Below are 17592 nucleotides of genomic sequence, written 5' to 3' on the forward strand. Positions count from 1 at the left end.
AATACTACAAGAGGTGGTGTGCATGCTATTTTTGTGTTTACTTCGAAGTTGACTGAATATGCCTAATGACCTGCATATGAATTACTCCATGTTAAGTGTTAAAACATGCCAGAATTGGGAATGCACACTAGACACCAGTTGCTTGAAGAATGAGTTATTTCCGCACTGGCCTTTTAAAATGGCCAGAAAAAAAAAAAGAAAAGATTCACGCCCGTTTTTCACCGCACGTGCAGGCGTATCTTTCCGTGTCCTCCCTAACCCGCCTGTGTTTGTTGGGCGTTGCCAAGGAAACGTGGTACTGGGACGGCAGCAACGTGACGGAGATGGTGCTGAGCGGGGTGAAGTGCTCCGGGGACGAGATGACGCTTAGCCACTGCCAGCGACACAAGGCCGTCAGCTGCCAGAAGGCGGCGGCGAGGTTCTCCGCGGGGGTCATCTGCTCCGAGAGTAAGTGAGCGCGGGGGGACGAGGGAGGGGCGCGAGGGAGGGGGTTGTGGGAGGGGGACGTGGGAGGGGGATCAGGGAGGGGGACCAGGGAGGGGGACTTCACCAAAGTGTGCTTAAATGCAGGTCACTGAGCTTTGCCGGGTTTGTCCCTGTGTATGACATGCCAGCCATGCAAATTATTATATTATATTATATTATATTATATTATATTATATTATATTATATTATATTATATTATTCAATTATTTTATAGGGACTAAAATGTTTGCTCTACATTTTTCACTTTTACTTGAACATGACAACCTTTTTGTTTAGCTATTTATTTCTGTGAAAGGCTGAAATGATGTAAATCTCGTAATTAGGCACTCTAAATTTATGAAGTCTGTAGATTGTAACATTAGCCAGTGTAACTGGGCGGTCAGTGAGCCAGGAGCAGTACTGTATTCTGATTGTGGTCTGGCTGCTGCAGTAATGCATTTCCTGTTCGTGCGTTAGCCGCCTCCGACCTGGCGCTGAACGCCTCGCTGGTCCAGCAGACGGTCTACATCGAGGACCGGCCGCTGCACATGCTCTACTGCGCCGCTGAGGAGGACTGCCTCTCCAAGAGCGCGGCCAAGGCCAACTGGCCCTACGGCCATCGCCGCCTGCTCCGCTTCTCCTCCCAGATCCACAACATCGGACGCGCCGACTTCCGCCCCAAAGCCGGCCGCCACTCCTGGGTGTGGCACGCCTGCCACGCGTAAGGCTGGGTCTGCGGAGGCAGGGGCTCCAAAAATAGGGTCTGGGGATCCCCAGGGCTCCATGAAGCAGGCCCAGGGGTCTAAGAAAATATCTTTGCTTTTTAAGGATACTTTGAAATTCTGTATTTCTGTTAATTTTAGATTTGAAAACCTTAATTTTCGACTTGCTATTGTTGTAACCATTACATAGTCTTACTGTGCTAAATAGCTAAATGCATAGATCTATAGCTCCAAAATACAGTTATAGCATGAGTTATAAATACAACTGCATTATTAAGTCGTGGGTGTTAGGTAGTGGTTGTCAGCCACAGGAAGGTCAATTTAGGGGTTCCAGAGATTTGGGAACCTCCACCAATCTCCATTTTTGGCGAGGATCAATTAATAAATGATTGTGTTTAGTATCAGATGGGGGCATGGAACAGCCAGTGCTGTGTCCCTCATCATCTGTGTTATAGGATGTCACTTATAAAACCATGGTGGTCAGTGTCTGGTAGTCTTCTGCGATTCATAGCTAGTGATTCATTTAAATCATTTATTAGCTAGAGAGACTGTCCTCCTTGTTTCCAGGCAGATTGGCTTCTGATTGAAAGAGGACCACAAAAACCTACAGACACTGTACAGTAGCCCTGTCAAAGTGTGTATGCACATGTCTGCCCCTGCTTTCTGTCCCAGTGAATCCTCTCACTCCAGTTGTGATGTTCTCAGGCATTACCACAGTATGGACATCTTCACACACTACGACCTGCTGTCCGTCAACGGGACCAAGGCGGCGGAAGGTCACAAGGCCAGCTTCTGCTTGGAAGACAACGAGTGCCTAGAAGGTAGGAGCCAATGGAAACCCTGGCACAAGCGAGAGATCACATGACAGTGTTTGCTAACTGATATGCCCGGGAGGCAAATTTCATTTATTACACATCAAGAGTGTGTGTGTGCTACATTTAGGTTTGTAATACATTAAAGTTCAAATGGAATATAATTTATTATCAAACAGTTTCCTTGAAAACGAGTGGCGGTTTATTCATTGGCATTGTTCACACTGTGTGTGGCAGGCGTTTCGAAAAGGTACGAGTGCGCCAACTTTGGCGAACAGGGCATCACGGTGGGCTGCTACGACCAGTATAGCCACGACATCGACTGCCAGTGGATCGACATCACTGACGTAAAGCCGGGAAACTACATATTACAGGTGAAAATGGCGTCGGAGACAGGGTCAGCAAGTGTAGACAGAAAGGTGGTAAGTAACCATATGCCGGTGCCAGTATGGAGGGGCTTTAGCCTGTAGAGATAGCAGGACATGTGACAATGTGGCTTGTGGGTTCCTAGCCCTGATGTGAAACCTGTTTGGTGATATAATGACAGCTGGTTGGTTCCATATATAGGTTCTAGAAAGATAGTTCATATAACATTAATAGCATGTGATATAGTTGATATTTATCCTGTTTCTGGGGGATGGCACCCAAAAGACTTTATGTAGCTTCTTCGGGGGGAGGGGGGGGGACTTTTTTTGAAGGAAGACATGAGAAGTACTCACTCACTGTTTCCATTCCACCTTCCCTAACTCTCAGATTGTGATCAACCCCAATTATGAGGTGGCAGAAAGCGACTTCACCAACAACGCCATGAAGTGTAACTGTAAATACGATGGCCATCGCATTTGGCTGCACAACTGTCATATTGGTAGGTGACAACAAGGAGTCGAGATTACTTTTTAAAATACATCTTCATTTTTAAGTTCATCTTTTGCTTTCTGTCAAGAATTCCACTTTTTCTGATGCACCACCAATCATATGTCTTAGTTGGGTGAGAAGGTATATCAATATTAGTCATTTTAATTTCCAGATAGATAGCCTTTGTGTATGCTAGTACGAAAGGTTCACATTCTCTATGATCTCAAAACACATTAAAATAATACGAGCATAAAATAATTACTGACCTCATGTGAACACATTTACCAGCTCACACTCAAAATGTTAGAAGGCAGTTTACATTAAATACAAACATGCAAGCCGCACAGGTGCATGAGGTGGCGGTTTTTACAATCAGAAATGAATGGCTGGTAGTTTAGATTGAGCGTTGTCATTTCGTTGGACAAACATCTGGCTCCAGAGTTACAGCAATCTCTTCTCCACATTCTCCCACACAGGTGACGCTTTCAGCGAAGAGGCAGAAAGGAGGTTTGAAAAGTACCCTGGGCAGCTCAACAACCAGATTTCCTAAATCCAGGAGGGGCTCAGCAGGAGCCACTCCAAACGGCAGGACAGTAAAAGGGGCCAGGCCTTCGGTGCCATGTAGCCCAGCCCCTTTTTCAGCTACCTATTCCTATGCCTTCCTGGAACAGGCAACCAACCAAGAAAGAGAACTGAATTCATTATGAACTAATACTTAATTCTAGGCTGCAGTGGCATATATGTCTGTTGCAACCCTAGATACAGCGTTCCCTTTATCAGAGGGCTGTGTAATTGCTTCACGCAGTACGTGTCACATTTGCAAACATTATTGTATTTGAATACTTCCTCATTGAAATACACACTTTTTGCCTTTCCTTCTTTAACGTGAAAACATGCAGCCTTATGTATATACTTCCAAGCTGGGAAAGTGTGCTACTTAAGATTTTGATCCACACTATGTTCATATCTTTATTTTATAATTGCTAATGCACAATCTGTATTAAGAATGAATGTGTGTAAATGAGTATAGAAAGATTTTAACCTAGTTGGTGCTCAGGTTTCATTTGCCCAGAGAACTGGGATAGACAACGCTTCTGTTGTTGGTCCTGTCAGTCTAGTGCATTCCACTCTGTTGGAAGTGGGCAGACATACAGTTTCCTATAATTCCTAAGTATCAATTCAGAAGGAACAAATCTTGTGGTAATGCCACCGAAATCACTGTTCATAACCTCCATCCTCTGAGTGCTAATTGCTAACTCATACAGTAGAGCTATATATGCATTAATGTAGAAGGATTCATTTGCGTGTAACTAGCCTGTTGGCAAAGGTCGCTTTTAGCATGCTATAGTCTTGCTAATATAGACAAAGTAGGTGGCCGTAGGAAAAACTTGTCTGAGTGTTGCAGAAGTCAGTCAATTGCTATATTTCTACAAGAATACCAATGTTTTTTTTAAATCTTAGACAGATAAAAACTTCTAGTTTTCACTAAAACAGATTTTCTGAGTAAAAAGAGGGACATTGTGGTTAGCAGTGGGTTGAATTAATCATTTGTCTGACAGAATGATGTGGATTATAATGCAATCCAGGCAAAGGAAAATTGTGCAGCTGTTTTCATTTGTCTTACATATGAAGGAGTTTTTCTTATTTTACTGAACTGTCAACTTACTACTGGTGTTTTTGCAGTTAGTGAACTTTATAGGCAAGTCACACAACCTTTTTTGTCTTCCCTACAAAGTTCTGTAACACAAATCACGCAAGATTTTCGGTTGACTTTAAAATGGCATTATTTCATGGCAATGGAAACAGCCAGCTTATGACGCTCTTCGTTCTTGTCACTGTTGTAGCCTTGTCTCACATTAGTAGAACCCAGCAAAGATGTTTTGGATGGGGACATGCACCTTCACCCTCCATGTGAAACTGCACTGAACACTCCTCAGCTTGGCAGCTTCAGAAACAAAATGGCAGAAGCTGCATGCCAGCCTCATGACAGGAAATCAGTGTGAACCATACAGTAATGCCTTCCCTCACTGCAGGAAAGGGTTAGTGAGATAATGCCTTATGGTACTCTTTTTTTAACTTTGCTTTGATTTATGTGGAACTGTATCCTCTGTAATGAACCATTTTGTTGAATGTATTTATTGTCCATTTGCTCAAGAATGTGGACTATGAAATCCATTCATTTTCCATTCTAAATGTTCATGCCAAAAACAGTGTGGGCTATAATGGATGTCTGTATGCAAAGCAGATCAGAAAAATAAATCTAAATCAGGAAGTGATTTTCCTTGTCCTCAAATTGTTCTGGCTTCATTTGCATACATGATATGTTACCTGTGACAGAGTTTGTTATTGTCCAAACCACGTTTTTGTCATTAAGCAATGTTCACACAAAAAAACTTTTCCAAATTGAAGATAAGATCCAAAAGGTAAAATTGGGTGCATTCAGTAAAGAAAATGACCGTTGGTTGAAACTTCTTCTGTTTTCACCACATCTTGCAAACTAGGCCTAGGTTTTGCCCAGCTGTGCTTATAAACACAATAAGACAACATAATTCTGAAAAAAATTCAGTCTTTTTAATGGCCCGAACATGACTCAGAAAGACATACAACCGGTGTACATGCTCCCATGTATCTGTCCAGATTTAACAGACTTGTGGCTTAAAACTTAAATACGAGCCTTACTGAGCAATGAAAAACAGGCGCACCACAGTGAGATTTATTAGCAAAACTGAGCTGCAGCCACATTTGTGGAAGCAACAAAAATGTTCCGTTTTTTTTCTCTTCCAAAAACATGTTATGACTGCTTTCCTACAAACATGAAACATTTCATTTAAGAGATAAAAGGATGTAAAAAAACATATCTTCCATAAATAGGCCTCTGTACTCAGACTCTGAGGTAAGGGTGTCAACCTAAATTCCCAGAGGGCCACAGTGTCTGCGGACATTTGTGGTTTCCTTTCAATCAGCTGCCAATTAAGCCCTTGAGAACAAGGTGTCTGGATTCTTTAGCTCATCAATGACTTAAATGAACCACTGGTGCCAAAAACTCCCCGAAAACCAGCATACACCGAAGGCCACCAGGACTGGAGTTTGATACCTGTGCTAGGTATCTACTACTTTGTAGAATAGATAAACGTACAGCAAATACGTACCACAATGTTTTTTTTTTTTTTTTTGCATCAGAAAATAAGGTCTGAAACAATTTATTCCAAATTGACCTGCAAGCTTTTATACAATTTTATTTAATTATGTGTTCCATCACGAAAACTTGCATTAGGTACTATGAGGTCTACTTTTTCACAGTAACACTTGACTTTGCATATAATTTACCTTAGCTTGGCAAGATCCTTCACATCTCCATAACTGAAATCAATGATTGAGATCACACATGTGCATGGTAAATACAAATGAACACCTATGACCTGTTATGGGCCTTTCGCAAACATTCTTAATACTTTTCTCGAGATTACAAAGCTTTTATTCAGCTGCCCCGTTCAGAAATGTAAACAGGTAAACCTGCTGAAAATAAAGGGCTTCGAAAGCCCACAATAAATGTATCTCACTCATTTTTTTAAAAAAGCAGTTTGGGGGGGGGGGGTGGTTGTGTGCTCCAGTGTGTCCTGTAATCCTGGCGAGGGGGGGTCACTCCGTGAATTCGGGGGTCACGTGCAGCATGAGCAGGTCAGAGCCACGCCTCACCACCAGGTTGATGCTGTCGCTGGTGCGCACGGCGTTGTAGATCTCCTCTGACGTTTTCACCGCCGTCCCGTTTATCTGCACCACGACGTCACCGGGTTTCATCCCCGCCCTGGAACAGAGGGGTCACGTGGAGGTCAAGTCAGAATCACACAGAAACAAATAAGGCCTGAACAAACAAATGTTACTTTTTTCTTCAAATTTATTTGAAAGCACTTGTAAAGTCTGAAACAATTATAGGGCAAGGCACAATGTGTAACTTTCTTTAAAAAAATTTAATAAAGCATTATTTCAGAAGGCAGGCTACCCATGTCAACATAATTCAAGCCAACCCTAACCAGTGTAATCAAAACTATGGTTAGATTAAATTGCATGCTTGGTGCCTATATCCACAATACCAGCATAACAACAGGCAAGGTGGCAAACACTGGGTTTGTGCCCGCATTCGAATAAGCATGAATAACTCAAGCTTTTTGGAAGGTTAAGTATATCCCTTACAGTTCTATCTGGCAGAAGCAGGCTTTTGGCACATGCTCAGAAGTGTCATTCAATAGCCCGTCTCGCTGACCACTTCCTGCGCAGAACTCACCGGCTGGCAGGGGACCCTATGATGACGCGGTGGATCAGAATTCCGTGGGTGACGTCCGGAAAGGAAGCGTCTCTCATCTTCAGCTCCTCAATGATACTGACGATAAGAGAGACCAGTGAGAGTGCTTCTCAATACACGGGCCTTCCATGACCAGTCCATGATGAAAATTAGCCTTCCTGGCTAACTCTGGCACAGTTACAAAAATGCTACTAATGTGCATTGTCCCTGTAAAATGAACTAATAAATTACATTCCACAGTGCTAAGATCCTTCACTTCAGTATAATTAATAAAGGTGGCCAATTAAATACAGAGAACACACAAAGAAGCAAGGAAGGGGATCTTTAAACACTGCTTTAAAGGAACAGAAATACCCATAATGTGTAAAAGCACACTGAATACTTTTGAAAGTGCATCTTATTGTCAGTCTGGCAACATATAGGGATATACACAAACGTTTTGTTAAAATCGCATTCATCAGAAAACAACTGCAGATCAAAAAACATCCTTTTTTAAAACAATCAGAGGCTGATTGAGATCTCTTAAAATCATATGACGACCAGCAAATTGTGGGAATGTTTAATTGCTAAAACAGAGGTTTCACTCCTGAAAAATGCCGGTAATTCCCTTTTGACAGTCATTGCTGTACTAGTAAAATGGCTTCTCATTTCTGCTTTCTGCCTGAACACCTGTCATTGCCTTGGGCCTAAAAGCTCTTACATTACATTATTTCAGTTCTCTCATCACTATGGAACAAATGTTGACAACATTACATTAAACTTATTTATTTGGCAGAGGTTTTTATCTAAAGCGACATACAATAAGTGCATATCCAAGGTCATTAAAACAACTACAAAACACAGGTCCGATAACGTAGAATACTCATTATGTAACAGTCATTCATAGTCAATGATGAAACGTTAAATCGACAACACTACCTCGGCGTCAGAGTCAGCATCATCACGCCAATGTATCGCCGCTTTGCTTCGCTTTCCCCAAACCACGACTCTAAGGACAGAAGGTGTGCGATTAAAATGACACTTCTTATTAACACAGCAAAGGCACAGAACAGAGGGCTCAGGAATAAAAAGCTTCCCAATAAAAACAGCCATGATAGTGTGGGATTATGAATAATATACTGTGGCCTGAAAACCTATTCATATTTATGATAAGATCTAACAAAGAATGATTATGCAGTATGAATGCAACTGTGCAAGCTTCACTTGTGGCACACACAGACAAAAACAAGCACACTACATTTAGCACAAATAACACTGTGCAGAGCAAAAGCATGACTGTGCTATTTCTAAAGAAATGGTGGCAGGTCAGAAGGGTTGTAATGACAGTAAGTGATTGTATTGGGGGTCGGCCACAATGTGATCTGAGAAATAGGGCTCAAAGGTCAGGGGGTAGACTCACTCTTCTTTTCAGCAGCTCTGTCGAGGAATTGTCTGACACGGTCTGAGGGGATGGCAAAGGAGATGCCTGCCGTCACCTTCATGGTGTTGATGCCGATGACCTCACCGTCCTGTGTATGAGATCAATCATGTGACCGTAAACACTACTAGCAGAATGCCACCAAACAGGATGCTGCTTGTTTCAGGTAGAGGTGCAGGTGCAGGACTAGCCCCTACAAAGTCTGTTATTTCTCTAGATCCCCACCCCAGCAGAAAAACCAACAAATGTGACATGTACCAATCCCATTTACATCACTCTGAGGTATTAAAAAAAAAAAAAGACTCAAGCTAGAATGTAGGAAAAGTCTAGCCAGTTGATTAAACATTTATTAAGAAAAGAAATACAGATAATAGATATAACTCAGGAATGAACTGGACATTTTCCAGAAGCTGAACTCCTGTCCTCTATTTACTTAGTTAATGGCTGAAATAGTGAAATTATTACTGCTAAAATGAAATAAAAGACCACCAGCTCCTGAATTCCTAGGGACTAACATTGGCCTTTGAAGCCTAATGATAAAGGACTTACCAGGTTAATAAGAGGGCCACCGGAATTTCCAAACTGCAAAACAACAAAAACAAAGACATCACTAAACCCACAGCTCAATCAGATAATCTCCAGTACTCCCCATGTCTTTATATGATTTAGCTCTGCATTTAGCTCTATAAATAAAAAGCATGTCAATGCAATGCTAATGCAAAAAAATAACATATTACAATAATAATGGCCTTTCAAAGTATGAAGGAGCATAGACAAGAGATTTCAATGATGTGACAGATGAGTTATTTGTTCACTAACCTAAAACCCCCAGTGTACCAACTGTAGGAGGACATTTATCTAGCTGATGATGAATTTGAGGACACCACATGCATCAGTGTGTGGATGTATGGCCTGGGACTCACGTCGATGGCGGCGTCGGTTTGGATGTAGTCCATGTCGGAGTTGGACAGGCCCAGCTCGCGGCTGCCCCTCTGCGCGGAGCTGACGATGCCCGACGTTATGGTGTTGCGCAGGGCGAAAGGACTCCCCATGGCGACCACAAACTCACCCTGGCGCACCTCAGCGGAATTCCCCAAGGGCAGTGTGGGTAGAGGGTGCTGAGGGAGAAGGTTTAACGGTCACTGTAACGCAGCAGGCTCAGACTGGAAGACCCAATATGCAACTTCCCCGTGCTATCTGTGCCCCAGAGGCAAAGCTTAAGAGATATGGATTTCCAGCTCTAATGCAAGTCATCCATTTTCTAATGACACCATCTATTTATATAGTAAACCTTTGGCAGAGCTTAAAATATCCTGTTCACAGAAGTACACTCTGAATTCCGGACACAGTACAATCCAATCCAAGAGTTGGATTTTTACAGGAGAGTCTCCTTCTGGGTTGTTCTGGATCCTTCCAGAGACCTGATCCTTTATTAACCCAAAGGCAGTGTGCTCTAGATGCTACATCCGGCCACACCTAATAGCAGACTATGGCTGAACTTACTGTGAGACACTAACTGCATGCTACGTACACCATTTTAGATTTGAGAATGGCTTTTAAAGTGCTCTTACTGGTTTTTCAAGCTACCTGTGAATTTGATTATTTAAATTATCTCATAGTAAAATGGGTTCCTGTCAAAGGTCACAGATCCTCAGATTGCCTCCTATTGTCCATCCCACAATTGAGAACTAAAACCTATGGGGAGGCTGCTTTTACCTCATATGCCCCCAGACTGTGGAACAAGCTTCGTTTGGATCTGAGGGCATCCGAATCTGTGGATAGGTTTAAGAGAAATCTGAAGACCTACCTTTATAAATGTGCTTTTCCTTAGGAACTATTTTGACTTATTTTAGCTATTTAATTATTCTACATTTTTAATTTTATTTTAAAAATATGTTCTGCCATCTTATTATTCTACATATTTGTATTACTGTTATTTTATAAATATTTTAACGTTTTATTTTTGTTCTAGTCTGTTTTTACTTCTGTCTCTTTCTGTAAAGCTCATTGAACGGCACTGAAGTGTTTGAAATGTGCTATATAAATAAAGTTTATTATTATTTATTATTATTATCAGTTGCAGAGTCAATAAAAAATAGCCTTGATTCAAAACAATGAGTCATTTGAATTAAAACATTTTATTTATTTTTATAGACAGCGGATGGAAATGTAATAAAAATGTTATTGAAATGTTATGTGCAAAATTTTAAAGTTCCATTTCAGGGAACAGTAGTAGTTTAATACTTTTAATTAGGACCTACACTTCACGACTTCCCAGCCAAGTGAATCAATCCAATATGTGCCCTGCAAGTACCATAACTCATGATATTCAACCATACAGAAATTCTAAACAAGCTGAAAATACTGATATGTAGCCTATTTAGCATGATGCATTGTATGATTTCAGGCAAGTGTACCGCTAGTGTGGCCATAGTTGCCTACCTGAGTATTGATTTTGATGGTTGCAATGTCAGCAACCTGGTCTACAGCTTGAACAGTGGCATTGTATGTCTCCCCGTTGGTCAGTTTAACTCGGACACCGCGTTTGTTGGCGACAACATGGGCATTTGTGACTATAAGTCCATCTTGACTTATGATAAAGCCAGAGCCATTGGAGATGGGGACTTCCCTGCCGGAAAACGGGTGCCTGACACGGAAAGAGAATGACCATTAGACATACGAACATACTTGTTTCTTCCTACCAGTGTAAAGGTCTATGCAATCAACTTGGTTATCTGAAAGCCATGAAAGCTATTTTGATGCCATGTAATCTGTAGAGAACGCAGGTAAATTGAGGACACAAGCAGCTTTATGGTGGCATTGCAATGTGTCAGGTCTCATTATTCTTGATAACCTTCAAAGCATTGTCCTCCGGCAATCTTGCGAGCCACCACACACTTCACGCAACTGTCGAACAGCAGTCTACGATTACCTTACCGTCCCATTATTTCAATGTACACAACTGCAGGTGCAGATTTTTCCACGACATCCGCAATGAAGTTGTATCTGTAACGTGGGCTGTCAGGTTTGAAAGGGGAAGCACATCGAGCCGTTAACAGCACGTTCTCGAGAACAGAATGAGTTTTGATTGTAAATCCCAACAACGTACACTGCTTCTCCTCGTCTCTGAAATAATACAAAAGTGCAGCACCACCGACCCCAAACCCGGTCGCCACGGCCGCCCAAAAGAAATTGGTCCGGTTTTTGCGCCTGCCCCACCCGCTTTCTGAAGTCCGTAGTAGCGGTACTGTATTCTCATTATCGTTACATTGGCCATCTCCGTTATATCCGTCTTGCTTATGACCTCCAGAACAGTGCCATGTCGATCGTCGTTCCGACTTTAACCACGACTGAAAATTATGGTCCCGGGAACATTTCCTAAATATCCTCAACAAACTCCGATTCATAGGCGCCGCCATGTTGGAAAGCTCAGAAAAAATAACTTTATTTGAACTTCCTGTTCGAAAGTAGTGCTCGCTAAACAATCCTTCATGTGATTGGTTGACACCATTATGGCGTTACGATGGCTTCCATCTATTACTAACTCAACATAAATGGAAGGCGCACCGTCTAGTAACACGGTTTGTAAAGGTACGGTTTAATGCTGCTGGCAACACCTAGACAAATAACTGTAGCAGGGAATTGAAATGGGAGCCAGATAGCCGAGCGTTTGATAATGCAACACCAACGCAGCTATTTTATGTCATGTAACGAAATCTAGAAATGAATGCAGAATTTGATTTTAAGCACCCTTGAATTTTCAACTGAGCTAACTCAATTGTCACGCTTAAATTATTGTACGGAGTCGTGACGACCCACCTTTGTTGTAAGAGACCGTTCAACATTATGTTGAATTTATTCGCACCCATGATTGCCATTATAGATCTGCATCACCGCCCGTACCCAATTTTACAGCCGCACGGTGCAATTTTAAGTGTCATGCAGCCGTGTAATTTCATATTTTAACTAGAGTGGTGCATTTGCTCAGAGTCAGCGGACGGTTATTAGGCAGTTGCCATGTGAAGACATTTAACATACAAGTTCCAAATGGTCAGACAACCATTTTCATAGCAAGCGGCCACACCCTCGTGTATTTAAAAGCTATTATATCATGCGCAACGCCCACTTGGAACAGATTTCCACCTAACTTCGTATCTTGACCAATATCTGTCGCTCTATCATGTGTAGCCTGCACATCTTTCGGTTTCCCAGGTATGTATAAATAATTAGAATTTGTAGCCTTCCCCATTTGTGTATTTTGAAATCCTTCCAGTTGTAGGGTGCACAATTGCATCACTATAGCAGAAATAATTATTACAGTATTAGGACTAATATTGTCATCGGCCACACCCCTTTTCATATACATTGATCAATGGTGGCCATGTTCATCCAAATTGGCTGATTTATAAACTGTGTGCATCGTGGTCCACAAAAAAAAAAAAAAAAAAAAAAAAAGCCATAGGCAAAGTTTTTCCAAAAAAATTTAAAATAGTGGTCCATCCAGATATACTTTAGCAATTTAATTTGCAGTGCATATTGAGGAAATGAAATCATCTTCAAACATCAGGTCAGTGAGGGCAACTGCATTATGTAACTCCGTTACCAAAATCAGATTGAGCCATCTTGTTCTGAAAATACCACAAAGTGCACCATGCATATATAGGCTTTATAAAAAATTGTTCAGCCTTACACGAAGAGAAACAATCAAATGTAGGGTTTTTATTGAATGTTAACAATCATACAGTGACAGTGAATGGTTGCAAGAGGTATTATGATATTCAAACTTGATAGTGAACAACTGGAAAAACAAAGACGGGGTTTCACAAAGTGGAACACATGGGTTTTAGTTAGACAATAAGGTATGAAAAGCTTAAGCCAGGTCCTCCTCTTCTCCCTCCTCAAACTCGCCTTCCTCTTCAGCAGTTGCATCCTGGTACTGTTGGTACTCTGAAACCAGGTCATTCATGTTGCTCTCTGCCTCAGTGAATTCCATCTCATCCATGCCTTCTCCAGTGTACCAGTGGAGGAAGGCTTTGCGCCTGAACATGGCAGTGAACTGCTCGGAGATGCGCTTGAACAACTCCTGGATAGCAGTGCTGTTGCCAATGAAGGTGGCGGCCATCTTGAGGCCCCGGGGTGGGATGTCGCAGACTGCAGTCTTGACGTTGTTCGGGATCCACTCCACGAAATAGCTGCTGTTCTTGTTCTGCACGTTCAGCATCTGTTCATCCACCTCCTTCATGGACATCCTGCCTCGGAAGACGGCGGCCACAGTCAGGTAGCGCCCGTGTCGCGGATCGCAGGCGGCCATCATGTTCTTGGCGTCAAACATCTGCTGTGTGAGTTCAGGGACTGTGAGGGCACGGTACTGCTGGCTACCCCTGCTGGTGAGGGGGGCGAACCCAGGCATGAAGAAATGCAGACGGGGGAAGGGAACCATGTTGACAGCTAACTTACGGAGGTCGGCGTTTAGCTGGCCAGGGAAGCGCAGGCAGGTGGTGACTCCGCTCATGGTGGCGGACACCAGGTGGTTTAGGTCTCCATATGTGGGTGTTGTGAGTTTGAGGGTGCGGAAGCAGATGTCGTACAGTGCCTCGTTGTCAATGCAGTAGGTCTCATCTGTGTTCTCCACCAGCTGGTGGACAGAGAGGGTTGCGTTGTAGGGCTCTACCACTGTGTCCGATACCTTAGGTGAGGGCACCACACTGAAGGTGTTCATGATGCGGTCAGGGTACTCCTCTCTGATCTTGCTGATGAGCAGGGTGCCCATGCCAGAGCCCGTGCCCCCGCCCAGAGAGTGAGTAAGCTGGAAGCCCTGCAGGCAGTCACAGCTCTCAGCCTCCTTCCTCACCACATCCAGGACAGAGTCCACCAGCTCAGCTCCTTCAGTGTAGTGGCCCTTGGCCCAATTGTTCCCAGCCCCACTCTGGCCTGCATGAGAGAGGGGAATTTTTTTTAATTTTTATTATTTTTTTAAATCTGTTTGCTTACATGTTCGGCTGTATAACGTGTACAACAATTTCACAGTCATGATTTTTTTAAACTAGTTGTCAGGTCAGTATACTTGCAGAATTAATCAGACAGTCATAGCAGAAATTTAGAAACACACCAATCAATACAATTAATAATGCAGAACTTTAACAGAAATGGGACATACCGAAGACAAAGTTGTCTGGTCTGAAGATCTGACCAAAAGGCCCGGATCTCACAGAGTCCATGGTCCCTGGCTCCAAATCGACCAAGACTGCACGTGGCACATACTTTCCACCTAGAACACATTCAATTGAAGACAATGTTCACACAGAACACAGATCTACAAACTTCAAAATTCACAATCATTAAGATTGCATATGGGAGGAAACTGCACCCCACCATTTGCAACATGTTCCTAACAATGCTTCCTAGAGAATTTACGCTTGGCTGTTCATTTTGAAGACTTCTACTTACATTCTATGGGGACCAATTACAGATCAACAAAGCCCCACCATTCAATGTTTGCCTACAAATAATTTCTTACCAGAGGCTTCATTGTAATACACATTGATCCTATCCAGCTGCAGGTCACTGTCTCCGTGGTAACTGCCGGTCGGGTCAATACCGTGCTCATCACTGATCACCTCCCAAAACTGGAATTAAGACAAAAATGAAATAAAAAATAAACACGGATGAACTGGATAAATGCCTTAAAGGGATTGTTCGCAAATTACATTCCTCGGGGTATAAAATCCTAGCCAGCCGTAATTGTTCCATTTTGAAATTAATGAATCACATTCTTATTACAAGAATATTGTTAAAATCATTTAAGGCTTTTGATCGAAATTAAGATCATGGTTCGTCATTACTCTGGTTCGATATTGCGTCGAACACCAATTGTAGTAAATATTACATTATGGAATGTATGCAACAATACATTAAAATTATTGGACTGATAGACAAAGCTATCCGTTGTTAAATGGCAACGAAAAATACCGTTCGCCCCAATGAAATGACCGCATCTTTACTGGATGAACAAAACGCTTTCAGCCATATTGTCCAACTGCGCGCGATTATTCCGGCGCGGCCAACACCCTGTTCTCGCCTCTATCCTAAATAGCCTACTACGCAGTTCATCTTGATTTACAGAAATTCAGTTTTAATTCATGCCATTAAAAATGAAATCCTCGAAAATATAACGAGTTATACGACCAAAACATTTAATTTTTGAATATTTGTGGGTTTGTGTTAATCCAATTACACAAAGGCGCCCAGAATTCGTAAATCTAGCGGATTAGATTTTTTTTTTCTTCATAAGAAAGCTCGGTATAACATTAATTCGGGTTCTCAGAAATCGGAGGACCTTGTCACGTTAAGATGCCGCCGGCTAGCTATGGAAGGATTTTTTTTTTAAACCCCGTAATATGTAACACAGTTTAACTTTTCATTATTTGTTCATGATACTAACCTTAGCGCCGATCTGGTTTCCACATTGACCAGCTTGTAAATGAACGATTTCCCTCATTTTGTGCTTTGTAAGAATGGCAATGAAATTTTATCAAACTCTACACGTCGCAGTCCCGGTGTTGTGCGCCACAGCCCAGAAAAGAAATCCCTTGTCTAGCCGACTGGTTGCATTGCCCTGAATTTATAAGATCCCTATTGGTCCTTTCCTTCTCTACACCCGCCCTATCATAATTTTAATTGGTAACTTTTTCTGTAGCCTGTTCCCTGCCTTACTGCCAGTCTGCACGGCGAGGTGATTGGTTTACTTTTTTGGAATACCATTGGTGGAGTGGGTCAGTCGGAACAACGATGTAGTCAGGCCATGCAAAAATTATATATTTATATGGAAAATTAAAAATTGCGGAAAATATTGACTGGTTCTAATTACTTTTCTTAGACGCGGTTCAAAATGATGGCATACATGTAATGTTAATTCCATTATAAATGAACGTGTTGCGTTACATTAGGGTCAGATTAAATTATTATTATTATTATTATTATTTGAAATAGAACAGATCAGACACGATGAACTTCTGACGTATTGTAAAAGAGGCATGGCTTACACAAGGAATAGTATATCCTACGGGAACAAAATGCAAACAAATAAATAAATTAATTAATTAATGCAGTGTTGTGTGAGGCCCAGGCTAGATTTTAAAAGATATTTATCTTTCGCAAATGTATAACTGGCACAAGCATCAAGTATATAATGACCTAAGCGTAAGACAATTTAGATAAGTTCTCAATGGACTAATCGTGTGGACTTAAGAGCAATTTGAAGATGACGTTATTACAATTATTTCTGTATATTCCCGTTTTGGGAATTAGGCCTGGGTCCGGGGGAAATCCCTACTATTTGCTCTAAACATCATTTGTCCATGAAGTCCTGTAATGGCCAGGAAGACATGGCTGTACAACTGTGACCAGCATTTTTTCTTGTTGGTCCAGAAGTAAGACTGCCCTCTATTGGCCCACAATCACAACTTCAAACAGCAAACTGGTTTTTCCCACCAGGTATTGCCAGTAAGGCTGAAGGAATAAATATTGATATACTGTATCAAAATTAATGTTGTGTATTCTGACTTGATGGAGTTGAAGCTTAAAAATTGAAAGCAGCAAACATTCTGTAACTTGGATAGGGATCCAACATTTCCCTCCCTTTCCGTACTAGGCATTATTATTAGAATTGTGTTTTTTTTAAAAAATTTTTCGTGGATTTTGTCTTTGCTTCTTTGAGTGAAAACGCAAATACCTCATGGAGTCTGTAATGAAATTCAGTCTAATTGAACTCAGAAAACCTTATGATTGTGTGCATGTAGGTGTGCCCATGATCTTGTGAGGACAAGCTTGTGTAGCAAAATTTGATTTATGTTAATTATGTCTTGCATGCAATATGGCACAGGGCATCATTTTCCTCTAATAAATCAAATAAAAGCATTTTATTTTATCAAACATTTTTTCTCATTTACTAGAGAAAGCACCGAATTACATGTGCCACTGGGTGGAATCAAGCCAAATTTATGTATTATTAAGGGAAGTGTA

At 41.8% G+C, this 17592-nt stretch overlaps 3 protein-coding genes across 8 annotated transcripts in view; 1 reads left to right on the plus strand and 2 right to left on the minus strand.

Moving 5' to 3' along the window:
* Positions 1-5141, plus strand: part of loxl3b (lysyl oxidase-like 3b) — a 29677-nt gene extending 24536 nt beyond the window's left edge. For all 6 annotated transcript variants that reach the window (XM_035418371.1, XM_035418366.1, XM_035418367.1 and 3 more), the window contains 6 exons: positions 288-447; positions 943-1186; positions 1893-2008; positions 2237-2373; positions 2753-2864; positions 3331-5141. In XM_035418371.1, coding sequence (XP_035274262.1) covers positions 288-447; positions 943-1186; positions 1893-2008; positions 2237-2373; positions 2753-2864; positions 3331-3404 — 843 coding nt within the window. In that variant the 3' untranslated portion in view covers positions 3405-5141. The remainder of the gene's footprint in view (positions 1-287; positions 448-942; positions 1187-1892; positions 2009-2236; positions 2374-2752; positions 2865-3330) is intronic.
* A 262-nt stretch (positions 5142-5403) lies between these two features.
* Positions 5404-12025, minus strand: LOC118227649 (serine protease HTRA2, mitochondrial-like). The gene is made up of 8 exons (XM_035418373.1): positions 11509-12025; positions 11014-11218; positions 9495-9689; positions 9121-9153; positions 8554-8662; positions 8073-8142; positions 7137-7232; positions 5404-6659 (listed from the first exon to the last, which is right to left on the minus strand). Exons 1-8 carry the CDS (start codon positions 11988-11990, stop codon positions 6494-6496), a joined length of 1356 nt encoding a protein of 451 aa, XP_035274264.1. The 5' UTR covers positions 11991-12025; the 3' UTR covers positions 5404-6493.
* A 1244-nt stretch (positions 12026-13269) lies between these two features.
* On the minus strand, positions 13270-16189 carry LOC118228388 (tubulin beta-4 chain). Its single transcript, XM_035419873.1, has 4 exons — positions 16013-16189; positions 15089-15197; positions 14729-14839; positions 13270-14502 (listed from the first exon to the last, which is right to left on the minus strand). Exons 1-4 carry the CDS (start codon positions 16067-16069, stop codon positions 13442-13444), a joined length of 1338 nt encoding a protein of 445 aa, XP_035275764.1. The 5' UTR covers positions 16070-16189; the 3' UTR covers positions 13270-13441.
* Positions 16190-17592: the final 1403 nt, after the last annotated feature.

The sequence above is a fragment of the Anguilla anguilla genome, chromosome 5 (assembly GCF_013347855.1).
Source record: "Anguilla anguilla isolate fAngAng1 chromosome 5, fAngAng1.pri, whole genome shotgun sequence".
Lineage (NCBI taxonomy): Eukaryota > Metazoa > Chordata > Actinopteri > Anguilliformes > Anguillidae > Anguilla > Anguilla anguilla.

What these genes read in the sequence shown, in the direction of transcription:
- LOC118227649 (XM_035418373.1), bottom strand. Translation starts at nt 11,990, where the DNA reads ATGGCGGCGCCTATGAATCGGAGTTTGTTGAGGATATTTAGGAAATGT. An exon ending in CCATCAAAATCAATACTCAG is followed by an intron (nt 9,690 to 11,013) that starts GTAGGCAACTAT and finishes CTTCTCCCTCAG; the next exon opens with CACCCTCTACCCACACTGCC. An exon ending in ATGCTGACTCTGACGCCGAG is followed by an intron (nt 7,233 to 8,072) that starts GTAGTGTTGTCG and finishes TCTTATCGTCAG; the next exon opens with TATCATTGAGGAGCTGAAGA.
- LOC118228388 (XM_035419873.1), bottom strand. Translation starts at nt 16,069, where the DNA reads ATGAGGGAAATCGTTCATTTACAAGCTGGTCAATGTGGAAACCAGATC. An exon ending in GAAACCAGATCGGCGCTAAG is followed by an intron (nt 15,198 to 16,012) that starts GTTAGTATCATG and finishes TCTTAATTCCAG; the next exon opens with TTTTGGGAGGTGATCAGTGA. An exon ending in ACCAGACAACTTTGTCTTCG is followed by an intron (nt 14,503 to 14,728) that starts GTATGTCCCATT and finishes TCTCTCATGCAG; the next exon opens with GCCAGAGTGGGGCTGGGAAC.